Source organism: Mustela lutreola, chromosome 4 (genome assembly GCF_030435805.1).
Source record: "Mustela lutreola isolate mMusLut2 chromosome 4, mMusLut2.pri, whole genome shotgun sequence".
NCBI lineage: Eukaryota > Metazoa > Chordata > Mammalia > Carnivora > Mustelidae > Mustela > Mustela lutreola.
In genome coordinates, this window is record NC_081293.1 from 83,253,257 (window position 1) to 83,267,199 (window position 13,943).

At 50.5% G+C, this 13,943-nt stretch overlaps 2 protein-coding genes and 1 long non-coding RNA gene across 3 annotated transcripts in view; 2 read left to right on the forward strand and 1 right to left on the reverse strand.

Annotated features, from left to right (window-relative positions):
* Nucleotides 1-569: 569 nt before the first annotated feature.
* On the reverse strand, nucleotides 570-2,350 carry LOC131829032 (splicing factor, proline- and glutamine-rich-like; the record flags this gene model as incomplete). The annotated part of the gene is made up of 1 exon (XM_059170369.1): nucleotides 570-2,350. A coding segment is annotated over one exon (1,452 nt), but the record flags the coding sequence as incomplete, so codon positions are not given.
* A 329-nt stretch (nucleotides 2,351-2,679) lies between these two features.
* Nucleotides 2,680-13,943, forward strand: part of LOC131829031 (splicing factor, proline- and glutamine-rich-like) — a 38,082-nt gene continuing 26,818 nt past the window's right edge. The window contains 1 exon segment of the mRNA XM_059170368.1: nucleotides 2,680-2,760. Within this exon segment, the coding sequence (XP_059026351.1) occupies nucleotides 2,684-2,760 (77 nt within the window). The 5' untranslated portion in view covers nucleotides 2,680-2,683.
* On the forward strand, nucleotides 8,614-12,928 carry LOC131829034 (uncharacterized). The gene is made up of 4 exons (XR_009352684.1): nucleotides 8,614-8,884; nucleotides 9,267-9,324; nucleotides 9,871-9,931; nucleotides 10,181-12,928. It is a non-coding gene; the product is annotated as an uncharacterized LOC131829034 (long non-coding RNA).

The following is a 13,943-nucleotide window of genomic DNA, read 5'->3' on the forward strand; positions in this document are numbered from 1 at the left end:
TTCTATCACTCTCTCCCAAATAAATATATAAATCTTTTTTTTTTCATGTTTAACAATCTTTAATTCAAATGTGAAAGTACAAAAAAAGCCATATGTAGAGCTTGGGACTTGTTCTTTTAAAAACAAGAATGGAGAAATGCAACAGAATGATCTTTCCACTTTTTCTTGAGAAACTTTCAAGGAAAGGATAGATCATAGGGCCATAAAGATCCATTTAGTCATACCCACTTTCTCTCCCTACCAATAGTCTTTCACCCATTCCATCATCTTAATACACATTCCTGAAGGAAGATTTACAGTTCAGCTTGCTTACATAACCATTTAAAAATACTTAGCACCAGCTTGCTTCCTATAATGCCAAACAAATCAAATCATGAAACTACTTCAATATGCATTTCTTCTTTTTAAAACAAGGGGATACTTGTTTGTAGAAAGCAATACTTAGCCTACAGATACATTTCCCAGAAACGGCAGGTGCCATTTGAAGGCCTAGACACGCTCATGCTTTCAAAGTGGAATACCTAGCCTAATGTGCATAGAAGCATGAATGGCTAAGTTGAAGATCAATATTATAACTATTTTTTCTATTTATTTGAAGCACAGTAAAAAAAAAAATTGGTACACTTTGGAAATTCAGTGGCACAAGGCACACTGCCATAACTTGAGGGACATTATACAGTTAAAAAAAAAAAGTAAATAAAAAGAAAAAATATTCCCATTTGAAACACTGCATTACATAATTTTACCTGCCCAAACAGACCATTTACAAATATTAGGTCAATAAACTGCTAACATCCATAAAAAGGTAGCTTTTTTACTAAAATGCAAGAATTTAAAAGATTGGTATCTAAACAAGAAAAGACAAAAACAAACTGGAATGAAAACCTAGGTATTACATCTAAAATCGGGGCTTTTTGTTTGGGCCTTCATACTCTTCTCTCCCTCTACCATATCCTGCTGGAGTTCCAGGCCCCATTCCTCTAGGACCCTGTCCACCCACAGGTCCCGCACCTCCCTGCCCAAAGCGCTCAATATGCATATCGCTTCCCATCATGGAACCACTCATGGTTGCTGGTGGGACTCCAGGATTAGCTTCATAACCTATGCCACCTCCACCACCTAGAGGTGGAAATTTCTGGCCTCCTGAACCATAGGGATCTCCCATGTTCATTGCTCCTCCACCACCCATTCTCATGTCTCTTTCTCTTGGATCCATGTAGCCCATCCGGCTATAACTTTCCTCTATTTGGCGTCTCATTTGTTCTTCCATTTCACGCTGACGAATCATCATCTCTTCTTCCCTTCTACGTCGTTCTTCTTCTTGCCTTAGTTGCATTTCTTTACGTTTCTGCATTTCTTGATGGTGAAGTTCTTCCATGCGTCTTAATTCTTCCTGGCGTCTCATCAGATCTTGACGCAGAAGATTTGCCTGATGCTCATGATAGGCATCTTCCATTTCACTTTCCAATTTGTCTTTTGCATCTTTCATGTTTTTTTCAACTTGTTCCCTTTGCTGTTTTTCCATTTCATCCAGGGATTTCCAACGCTGAGAATATTCATACTCAAATGTGCCATGTTGGGCAAAACGAGGAGGTGTTTCTCTCTCCTTTTGATACATTGGATTCTTCTGTGCAAGTTGTTCAGGAAGGCCATCTTCATCATCTAATTGTTCAAGTGGTCCCACAATGACTGGACGAGGAGTTGTTGTCAGTAAGAAAACACCTTCACTGCATCTTTCAAAGGCTTTTCCTGCTGCTGGTTTAGAAGCAAATTCAACAATGCCTTTCCCTGTAGATCTCCCACGATCATCCACAATTACAACAGCCCTTTCAATAGGACCAAATTGGCTAAAGGCTTCTTCCAACAGTTCATTGGAAACGTAAGGTGAAAGATTTCGAACGGAGAGAGCGGCAGCGTGTGTGGCAAAACGAACCCGAAGCTGTCTACCTCTCATGGGTGTATCATCAAGTTCAGCTTTGGCAATTTCAGCCAATGCCCTAGATTCAAGTTTAATAAACCCAAATCCTTTGCCTTTATTGATAAAAACGTCTCCTGGTTCTCCATATTTAGCGAAAAGTCTTTTGAATTCATCCTCTGTGATATCAGCAGGTAGATTCCCAACAAACAACCGACAACGCTGAGTGTAAGTTTTCTCTCCAGGCCTCCTCAAGAGAGACAAGTTGGCTTTAAATCCCTCTGAGTCAGAGATCTTCTCCTCGCTGCAGCCGCCTGGCCCGCCAGGCGGGGGGGCCCTGGTGGTGCTGCTGGTGGTAGGGTAGGTGGTGCTGCCGACCTCCGCGGGGCTCCCCGCCGCCTCCGTGCGGTGGCTTGGGGTGGCCGCCAGGAGTGCTTAGGCCCGGGTGACCGCCGGGCTTCGGCCCGCCTGGCATTTTGCCGCCCTTCCGGCCTCCGGGTCCTGGGCCCTGCTTAGGCCCGGGGCCTGGGCCCCCGGTCTGAGGCGGGGTGGTGGGGACCCCGCTGCTCGGCGGCGCGGGCGGGGGCGCCCCGGGGGGGCGCCAAGATGACAGCGGGCGGCGGGGTCGGGGTGGGGCCCGGCCCCGTAGGTCGGAGGAGTGGCAGGCGGTGCCGCGCCCAAGGCCAGCGGAGCGCTGCCCACTCCGGGAGCCGGGCCGGGTCCCTGAGGAACAACGGGCTTGGACGAGTCCTGTGGCGGCGGCGGCTGATGCGGTGGCAGCTGAAGCGGCAGCGGCTGCTGTGGTGGCGGCTGTTGCGTCCGTGGCTGCTGCTGTTGCTGATGCGGTGGCGGGATGGGGGCTTGGGGCCACCCTGGCCAGGGCCGGGCCCCATGGGTCCGCGGTTCTGATTGAGGCCCATGCCCGGCGGCGGGGAGCGGAAGTTGTGGAGGCCGCCGTGGCCGCCGCCTCCTCCGCGCCGGTGGAAGCCGCCACCGCCACCGCCACGACTCCGGCACCGGTCCCGAGACGTGTCTGTGATCAAGGGGCGGTGGAGAGGCAGAAGCGGAGAAGACGCTCAGGGCACGTAGAGGCCACCTTGCTTCGCACAAGATGGCGGATGACACAGGCCTTTTTTTTTTTTTTTTTTTTTTTTAAAGAATGATAAGAGAGGCTGCAGGGCTAAACAAAGTGAAAGGCCAGTGAGTCATCATGGCATCTCAGATTTCAAAATGAAAATGAAGAAAGTGGAGAAAAACCCATCCTCCAAAACATGCCAAACTCCGGGGGGAAAAAAATCTGTTGCCTTTAAAAAAATGTGCCCTTGGAAAATATTTCCAAGGACATCTTCTGTTACCCGCTCATTGGGCTTCTTATGAATATTTATGGCACAGGTATGGAATGAATGCTGTTACATAGAGCATGAACATGGAAACAGGCAGAAGCCATGAACCGGGCATCAGAGAATGCATTGCTAAGGCAATTTCTGGTGCTTCAGGATTTCTTGTCAATTTGGCTGTGACTGTAATGGTATCTGTGGGGTGCTGTATACTTATGGACACCGCTCAGGGGCCAAGCCGTGGACTACAGCTTATCTTCCCAGGTCTGTTTAGAGAGAGGGCCAGAGCTCAGTATTGTTAAGTAAATTGCACATTTTTATTAAAGCAATAATCTTTGAAGAGTTTAAGTACTATTTTCCATTTCAGATGTTATGTACCACCCGAAGGGACAGTCAGCACTTAACATCATGGGAAAACTGGGGGTGACCCATGGGTTTATGTTGTTGAATAAAGGTGCAAGAACCTCTAGGAGCTTCAGAAAAGCACACATTTGCTCAAAATAATTTTTTAACTGAAACTGTATTAGGAACTAGTTTCAGTCCCTTTCTGGCTCACATTGGCCATTTTTAAAAAGGGGTAGAGGGAATGTAGCCACAGCACAGATTTATCCATTTCCACACCAGACCTGAGGAGACTCATGCTCTGCATTCTGTGTTCTCCAGAGAAGGACGAGCACCACTGTGATCCACAAAGCGTGACCACACAGCATCCCCATACTTTCATGTAACCAGTGGCGCAAGTGGAAACACAGGTGACCAGCCAGTCAGGCAAGTGACTGTAGTTGGGGTCGCTGGGGCCAGGGAGTTAGTCCGAGTCAAGTCAGCCCACGGAAGTGCTTTTATATATATATTTTATTATTGTTTTTTTTTTCATTTATTTATTTTCAGCATAACAGTATCATTATTTTTTCACCACACCCAGTGCTCCATACAATCCATGCCCTCTATAATACCCACCACCTGGTACCCCGACCAGTGCATTTTAAAGGAAACATGCTGTAATGGGGTGTAAACATTGGCAGAGAGAGGAGCCCTGTAGACTTCCTGCTCCTGCCGCCTACAAATACCAATGACTATCTCACTGTCAAGGAAGAGCCATGCATCATCTGTTTTCTTGTAAATGGCAGAATCAGAATCTACAAGTGCCTTTGTGTAACAGAACAGGTCTTATCAACTTGACATTCAGCACAATCCAATGTCCTAGTATAATCTGCTTCAGATTCACTTCAACTTGCTTGGTCTTTTGAGGATCCAAGAAGCTAATTAGTACCATTTCATAAAAATTTCCTAATGGGGGGTCAGGGCTCAGATGATTAAGTGTCGGACTCTGTATGATCTTCAGATCCTGGGACCCAGCCCTGTGTTGGCATCCCAGCTCAGTGGGAAGTCGGCTTCTCCCTCACCCTCTGCCTGTCCCCTTGTTTGTACTCTCTGTGTCTCTCTGAGTGTGTGTCTGTCTCTCTCTCAATTGGATAAATAAAATCTTAAAAGAAAAACAAAAACAAAAAAACCCCTCCCAACATCATATCTGGGGAGGGACTGTCACTTCCTTGTCAATTAAAGATGACAATAACCCAAATTGTTGAAACTTTTGTGCATATCCCTCTCTGATCCTGGGATAATTTGGTAGGTTGTCTTCATCATGTTGATGGTTTCCTTTTCTGTGCGCCATACTTTTCAGTGCTCTGAGAACATGCACGTAAGCCCATTTTTAAAATTCAATAGCTCCTCCTGGAATATTCTGGAGTGGATGACCACCACTCACACCTCACCAGCACATATGAGAGCACCTGTGATTCTGCTCCTTCCCCAGCATCATTTTTAGCTTAGCCAATCTGATGATTGAAACACATTATCCTATCCTCCAATGTGTGCTGTTCACTCTGTCGATGGAAGACTCAGGTAGGAGGCAAAGTAGTTGCAACTTCACTAATCCTAGAAAGCTAAAAGGCTAGAGAGGATATGAGGCAGGAGCCTCCTCTGTGTAGTGAAAGGGACCACAAAAATCCTTCAGGTCTCACTGAACTGGCTTTATTTACAAAAATATTTATATTGGAAGCTAAATTCCTTCTCTAGATACTAACATAAATATTAAGAAGGTTTCATTGTAACTCTGGGAGATATGCAGAACCATTTGGGAGTTCTTGTCTATTTCAGGGAATGTTCTATAATCTGGGGCTTGTGTCTCTCCGCCCAGCGTTTGGGCAGGAGGACCTCAACTGACCTTCCCGGATTTGAATAGATGACACTGAGGCACAGATCTGCTCAGTGCTACCACCTGGGCTGTTGAGTGAGCACTCCCAGGTAAAACATTTCTCAAACCTTGGCATTCATCACAGAAAAGGCAGGGTGGTCCTGTGTTCTAGAACACAGAATAAATAGATAGATAGAACACCCTGTGGTCTATCATTGGAGATTTTATTATGTATCAGGTGAAGCACAAGGGAGAGGAAAACAGGAGTGGAATCCATCTCTGTGAGCATCAGTGTCATGTAATAGTGCACTTCAGATGTCTGCCCAGCGTAAATACATGGAAACACTGCTTTTCTTACAAAAAGATACATATTACACATAAATATGTAGATCAGTGTTTATAACTAAACAACCAAAATGTTCCAAACATGAAAGCCCCATCTAAATTTCTCCAAAAGCTGCTATATATCTCAAATGTTTACTTTTCCCTATGTTTTATTTATGAAAAGCTCCTTTTTTTCCATCACTTGGCAAACTCAGGGCTTGTTAGCTTGAATATCCCTGGCCTATATTCAAACACATTTTCCCTCCTCTTCTTTGCTTTAATAAAATCCATCCCCAAGTGTGAGGCCTGGTTCTGTTTTCTGTTGCGTCACGATCACCTTGTTCCACGAGCCCTGGTGGTGGGCCAGCCAGACCCAGGCCCTGCTGCCTGGCACAGTCAGAATGCAGCCTGCTAACAGCCACAGCCCAATACCTTCATTTACTGCTGAAAATCTCCAGCCAGGAGGAATCAAATACCATCCACTGAGAATCAAAAGCCTGCATTTTCTTTTAGGTTTGAGAACCATCAGAAAGTGATCTTAGCTGGAATCAGCTTGTCATAAGAAGGGCAGTGGGGAGGTTTCAAAACTGAAAGTCTCACTGGGATCTTTAAGGTCTTGGCAGCAAAGACCCTTGTCGGGCACAAAGCATCTTACAGTCAGTTTTTCTCCTCCCTTCCTATCGGGCATTTAATTTTTGTTATGTCTGATTTTATTTCCAAAGGGGTTGTTTACATTAGAGTGTACCTTAGTGTTTAAAAGCTACAAGCTGACATTTATGAATTTATGAATTATATAGAAGATGTAAGGAATAAGGAAAAGAAGCCCATACACATCCCAACCATTTTAAGAAATGCGGTATCATCCACATCTTTGGAGTCGTCTGTACATCCCTCCCCCTGTCTGTCCATCAGTCCTGTTCACTATTCTCTGTGTTTACCTTATATTTTTACCAAAGTAAATGCATTGCTAAATCATATTTGATTTTGTATAGTTTCGAAACTAGAACAAATGCAACCATCCTGCACAATTTTTCTGCAAGTCGCTTTTATCTCTTCCTCAATAGCATGTCCAAGTAATGTACACTTACGATGTTTCACGGTAGTTCACTGTAACTTGAGCATGATACTGCAGAGCACATACCTTCCACTCAACAGGACTGGGTTGGTCCCTGTTTTTTATTACTACAAAATGGCAGGTTTTCTCTAGCTCTATCAGTAGAATAACTCTTTCAAAAGGCCTGCTCTCTTCAGCCTGGCCCAGGTCCTGGTGAAGCATTTTCAAAAGCGATGGCTCTAACTCACAGCCCTACCACAGTCAGAACCCATGGGCAGAGGCATGACATCATCACACAGGCAGCTTTCCGTGGTGTCAGTAGAACACTCCATACCGAAGACATTCTCAGAACTGAATCTACTTTCTAGACAGCACCGTGAATGTTGAGAAACTTGGGCTGCTGGGTAGCAGTTCGCTGCAAGCCTGGGAGAAATGTGAACTCATTTGGAAGTCCTTACCTACTTCCTCGGCTTTGTAAATTTTGAATAATCATTAATTTTCTAAGTCCCTCTAGCTGAAGTTCGTGAAGATTAATTGAAATAAAACATCTTAAGATGTTTTCAAAAAGTACATGGCTAAAGAAGCACAAAAGAAGTTTGAGTTTCTTTTGTACTAGGGTGATGCAAGGAAAGAACATATTATGTGGGGAGACTGGAGCTGCACACAGAGGACAAACGTTCCTGGAATTAAACAAAATTCCAAGGACAACTCCAGATTGTTTTCTTTTTTTTTTTTTTTTCTTTCTTTCTTTTCAGCGTAACAGTATTCATTGTTTTTGCACCACACCCAGTGCTCCATGCAATACGTGCCTTCCCCAATACCTACCGCCTGGTTCCCCCAACCCCCCACCCCCTGCTCCTTCAAAACCCTCAGGTTGTTTTTCAGTGTCCATAGTCTCTCATGGTTCACCTCCCCATCCAATGTCCCTCAACTCATTTCTCCTCTCCACCTCTCCATGTCCTCCATGTTATTTGTTATGCTCCACAAATAAATGAAAGCACATAATTGACTCTCTCTGCTTGACTTATTTCACTCAGCAAAATCTCTTCCAGTCCCGTCTATGTTGCTACAAAATTTGGGTATTCATCCTATTTGATGGAGGCATCATACTCCATAGTGTATATGGACCGCATTTCCTTATTCATTCGTCCATTGAAGGGCATTTTGGTTCTTTCCATAGTTTGGCGACCGTGGCCATTGCTGCTATAAACATTGGGGTACAGATGGCCTTTCTTTTCACTCCATCTGTATCTTTGGGGTCAATACCCAGTGGTGCAATTGCAGGGTCAGAGGGAATTTCTATTTTTAATTTCTTGAACAATCTCCACACTGTTCTCCAAAGTGGCTGCACCAACTTGAATTCCCACCAACAGTGGAAGAGGGTTCCCCTTTCTCCACATCCTCTACAACACACGTTGTTTCCTGCCTTCCTAATTTTGGCCATTCTAACTGGTGTAAGGTGGTATCTCAACAGATTTTTAAAAGCTATGAAACTGATGGAACACAACTGGAGATCTCAAGGGGAACAGGTATTCTCTGAGCTTCGCGCAGGATGAAAGGCAAATTGACAAAGGTCTGTCTAGCACGGTGAGCGGGTAGCAGTGTCAGGCCTGGGCGGGTGGAGGGATGACAGAACTACAGGGCTAGCGGTGGAGAGGGGAGGTGGTCCGGCTACTTGTGTCCCTTACCTGCCCTCAAGGGCCCTTTGTGACCAGACCACAGCTCTGTGATGTGGGCATGAGGCTTGTGTCTGCATGGACACACCCAGAGCTCAGTTGCCAGAGGGCAGCAGTGCGATCGGTCACTAACTCTCAGGGCTCAGTTACCTGAGGGCAGCAGTGCGATTGGACATTACTACTTTCTAGAGGGAAGAGATGGAGAATTATCTCTTCCCTCAGGAATTCCTTACTGATGGTTGGCTGAGCCCCAGTCCCACTCTCTGGGCCGTTAATGCCATCTTTGCCTTTGTGTGTGGACTGGGGCTCTTCGTCTTTTTACTTTCCTACTTCCACCCTGATCCGTCCTCACCACAAGGCAAGAAACACATGAAGAGCGGGAAGGTAAGGAACCCTTGGCCCAGACCCAACAGAGTGTAACTCGATCATCTTTTCTATTATTCTTTCCACTTTTCCAAGTCACTGGAAAGACCCATGAAATGGGAAAGAATAGAATGGGTATTCTCAGGAGAGAGTAGACCACCCCATCCATCCAGGATAAGCCAGACCAGGCAAGGGTTAGAGGGACATGATGTTTTCTCCCTGAAGATCTCGGGCCGGAGTCCAGGTGTGGTGGAGGGGTTCAGGGCAGCGTCCCAAACACAGTGACCGGTGGCCAAGAACTGGAGGTTAAGAGCTGCCTCTCTAGCAGAGGTCAGGCCCCTGAGCACTGGGTCATCTGCTGCTGGGGTGGGGGTCCCAGCCTCCCCGTGTTCTCTTATCTCAGTACCAAGTGGAGCCACGGAGAAGGAGCAACAGAAGCAAAAAACATCAGACCGTGAAAGGTGCGTGACCGCCACTCACCCCTGCGTGCCCCAGTTACACTGTGTCCCCCGCTCTGAAGGTCCAGTCTCACTGTCTCCAGGACACCAGGGCCTGAGCCCATCCCTCAGGAAACAGAGCCCTGGGTGGGGGTTGGGGGCTCTGAGGAGGGAGAGTGAACCCGGAGGCTTCCCAGATTGTGCACCAGAATGAAGCCCTGAGGGGCTGGAAACTGGTATTCCCTAACCAGGCGCCTCAGGGCCTGGACTGGGGGCGGGACCCCCTGCTCCCACTGTGGACAAGCTGTTCAACTCTGCTTAGATTCCTCTGGAGGCTACAGTAGTCCTTCCTCCCCCAGCAAGGTCATGAATGGGGAAGCACTTTGGAAAGACAAAGCGATCCCCATCATGAATCCTGTAGTCACCATGCGGGCATGTGGCCTTGGACAGTGCTATTTGGGGCTCCCGAGTTCAATCCCCCAAAGGTCTCCCCTAATGGGACATTGTACCCAGCCTCCCGTAAGATCCCTGGACCCTGTCTTCTGCTGTGACCCGGTCTCCTGTTTCCAGGTTTCAGAGAATTTCTGAAGAATCTAGAAGAGGTTCAGGACCTGTTCTCCTTTCTGGAAAGGTAAAGAATCTGCCCCTTCTCCCCTGGGTTGGCCTTCCTGAGTCTATGGTGTGACCCCTGGGCTGCAGGTAACAGCCTCTGGGGCTGTTTGTGGGGGCTGGGAGGAGCCATGGGGACAGACTGTGACCAAAGACTCAGGGTGAGGGACAGCAGGAGCATTGTGATGTGGGTGTGGGGCGTGGACGGCCGTGGGGACCGCTCCCGGACCCAACTGCTACAGCGGCAGCTCATGCCTCCTGTCTCCCACAGCCACCTGGAGAGGCTCTCTGACCAGGGGGGCTTTCACCAGTTCTTACATCAAGCAGCCCCTGGGCAGGTGCACCGAGGGGTGCCAGCTGGAGCCCGTCAGCCATGCAGGGAGCCTCTGCAAGATGCTACTCCCGCTGTGGCCCCATCACCTGCCCTAACTCCACTGACGGGGTCTCCTCGGCCTCTGGCCGCCACCCTGCCGGCAGGACCAATGACCTCAATTTCCGTTGCTTCACACTCCTCCCTGACTACTTCCTGGCTAGTAGAGCCTTTCCTCCCCCCGGATGGCTTTCCAAACCAGCCACTTGCTCTTCCCCCTTCCCCGTCATGTCTCCCTCCTTCAGAGGCCTGCCCTGGGCCTCTGACAGCCTCCTTGGCCCCAGAGCGGCCAGACTCTCCTTTGACTCTCCCTCAGTGTGACTCAAGGGCACCCCTGCCGTGCCCCATCCCACAGAGCTCGGCTCCGCACACGCCTTGGTCAGCTGACAGGTCAGCTTCTCCTGTCCCAGCCATCTCGGGCCTGGGCCGCTCACACTGCTCCATTTCGGCCCTGTCCTGGTGGCAGGCAGCTGCCAATGCCTGGAACCTGTCCACCTCAACATGCTTGGAGTCCCGTCAAGCGCCTCTGTCCCATGGCCCACCAGAAGCCTTGTTCTGGGGAGACCCCACACCCAGACAGGAAGAGACTAGGATCCCCCCTTCCATCAACCCAGACGTCCAGAAGCTTCTGGAGATACTCACTGCCAATAGAAAAGAACTGAGGTCTTGGAGGGAGAAGGACAAGAAAGAAAGGTCAAAATACCAGCTGACCTCTTTCGGGAGAATGTTCAAGTCCCCAGGTGACGGGCAGGACACCGTGGGCCACCCGTCCTTCTGGAGCATGAGGGGCAAAGCAAAACAGCTGCTTGGTCCTGAGAAGCCCCCACGTCCCAAGATTCCAAGGGACAATTTAGAGCAGAAATGCCTCCAGCTCTTCTGGGGTCTCCCCTTTCTGCACAGCGAGTCCCTGGTGGCCACTGTCAGGGTGACCGATCCCCCATTGGAGTTCCCGTCTGTCATATTCAATGAGCTCTCTCATGCCTTGCCACTGCAGAGTCAGGGCAACGTGGTTCCACGCCTCTCCCTGACCCATGACTTACATGACCCTTCAGCCAGGCCCCAACCCTTGACCCTGAGATTGTCCCAGTCCCTGCCCCTTCCTCCATCTCAGCCCCAAACCCTCCCTCTGACTCAGCCCCAGCCCCTCCCTCTGACTCAGCCCCTTCCCCAGCCCCTCCCTCTGACTCAGCCCCTTCCCCAGGCCCTCCCTCTGACTCAGCCCCTTCCCCAGCCCATCCCTCTCACTCAGCCCCAGCTCCTCCCTCTGACTCAACCCCAGCCCCTCCCTCTGGACTGGCCCCTGCCCCAGCCCCTCCCTCTGACTCAGCCCAAGCCCCTCCCTCTGACTCAACCCAAGCCCCTCCCTCTGACTCAGCCCAAGCCCCTCCCTCTGACTCTGCCCAAGCCCCTCCCTCTGACTCAGCCCCAGCCCCTCCCTCTGACTCAGCCCAAGCCCCTCCCTCTGACGCAGCCCCTTCCCCAGCCCCTCCCTCTGACTCAGCCCCAGCCCTTCCCTCTGACTCAGCCCCTGCCCCAGCCCCTCCTTCTGACTCAGCCCAAGCCCCTCCCTCTGACTCAGCCCCTTCCACAGCCCCTCCCTCTGACACAGCCCCAGCTCCTCCCTCTGGACCGGCCGCTGCCCCAGCCCCTCCCTCTGACTCAGCCCAAGCCCCTCCCTCTGACCCAACCCAAGCCCCTCCCTCTGACTCAGCCCAAGCCCCTCCCTCTGACCCAACCCAAGCCCCTCCCTCTGACTCAGCCCAAGCCCCTCCCTCTGACCCAATCCAAGCCCCTCCCTCTGACTCAGCCCAAGCCCCTCCCTCTGACTCAGCCCAAGGCCCTCCCTCTGACTCAGCCCCAGCCCCTCCCTCTGACTCAGCCCCAGCCCCTTCCTCTGGATCAGTCCCATCTCAGGCCTCTAACTGAGCCCCAGACCCAGGCAGGCCTTGCACCCTCTGTCCCATTTGGACTCTCGTCTCTGCCACCCGTGATGGGGAGGTGCCGGGTGTCTTGCCCTGTAGCCCAGAAGACACCATCTTACACGCCAGCTGCTTTTCAAAACCTGGAATATCACTTTCTGGAGAAGCAACTAGAAAGGGGCAAGGTACCCCCTGTGATGAAAAGATCTCCGCAAGTCTTTAGCCAAGGTCCTCCTGACCTTCCGCAGGGTGGCCAGGCCCCCGAGGGCCATAGGTCAGTCCCTGTCCTTCCTGGAGAATTGATCGACTCTGAGCTCTGGGAGCAACCGGATTGGCACCTTTGGAAGAGGCTCATGAAGCAAGGAAGGGGCCCGTCCTGCAGGATCCAGCCATCCCTAGAGATACAGCCTCACCAAGAGTTCCAGAAGGTGCCCCAGGCACACAGCTGGCACAGTCCCAAGGCCAAGTCTGAGTCTACAAATGGAAGCTGCCAGGCCACACAGAAGACTGGGTCCAGGTACCCAGGAAGGACCGTGCCAAGAAAAAGACTGGGCAAGGATTCAAGGTCCAGTGCAGGGAGGATCCAGAAAGATCTACACAGGGGCTCAGCGAGCTCTCCAGAGAAGGCTCCAGGAAGAAATCGTGAGGAGTCAGACACAGACATGAAGCCCTCCACAAGCAGCACAGACGGGAAGCTCCTAGAGAAGGACCTGAGAGCCCATTTAAGGAAGTTGGGGCAGTCCAGAGAGGGTCAGATGCCTTTGGATGTTCATCCTTCCAGGCTTGCTGCCCACCACTCCTCGGACCTTCCCAGAAAGGCAACCCCTCACGGGAAACCTGGAAAGCCAGCGCTTTCCAAGTGCTGGGAGCCCCCCCACAATTTTTCCATCCTCAGTCCATATGCTCAGCGGATGCTAGAAGCACATATCAAAAGGCTCAGGGTGAAGCACCGTTGGGGCCTCCCCCTCAAGGTTCTCAAGACAATAAACCTCTTCAAGTTAAAGAAGGGCTTCCTCCTCTCCCAGTCCTTCCCTTCCCTCTCAGCCACCTGCATATCCAAGGCTGGCTTGGGCACCAAGTTCGTGGGAAATCCTTCTCAGCCCTATCAAGGAGAGGTGATGAAAGAGTCTTACCCCACTTGGGGGGGTCCCCTCGGTGCTCCCCAGCCTACGTGTGAGGAAATCCAGCAGGCTCTGGAGGGGACCTCACCTGAGGGTGGCCCTCTAGCTGGAGAGGGGCCCAGGTCACCTTCTCGGACCTTCACATACAGCTTTGTGGGCAGAATCTGGCACAGTGAGACTGTCTCTAGGACTCTTATGAACAGCAGCTTGGAGTCAAGTCCAAGTCCAGCAATGGCCACAAAGGAGCTAAGGAGGGTGAATGGGGGTCGGGCCTCACGGGACATGACCATGCTAGAGCTCAACTTAGAGCACCAGAATCTGAGTGCCAAAGTGCCCGGGGAGGTGGGGGACTTCAAGGAGGCCCCTGCCTGGGGAGTCACCTTAGAACCCCGTGTGCTGGCCAACAACCAAGGCCTCCGTGGCAAGCTGAGAAGATCAGGGTCTGCAGAGAAAAGTGACAGTCCCTTGCAACGTACAAAGGTGGTCACCCGAGACCTCGAAGAGCTACGCCTTGAGGCACGGCGCAGGGGATCGGAGCCCCAGAAGTTGATGGAGTCAGAGAACCGGCTTCGTGATGCCACCCCCACCGTGTGCCTACAAGACTGTGAAACTGGGGTCCTCCTT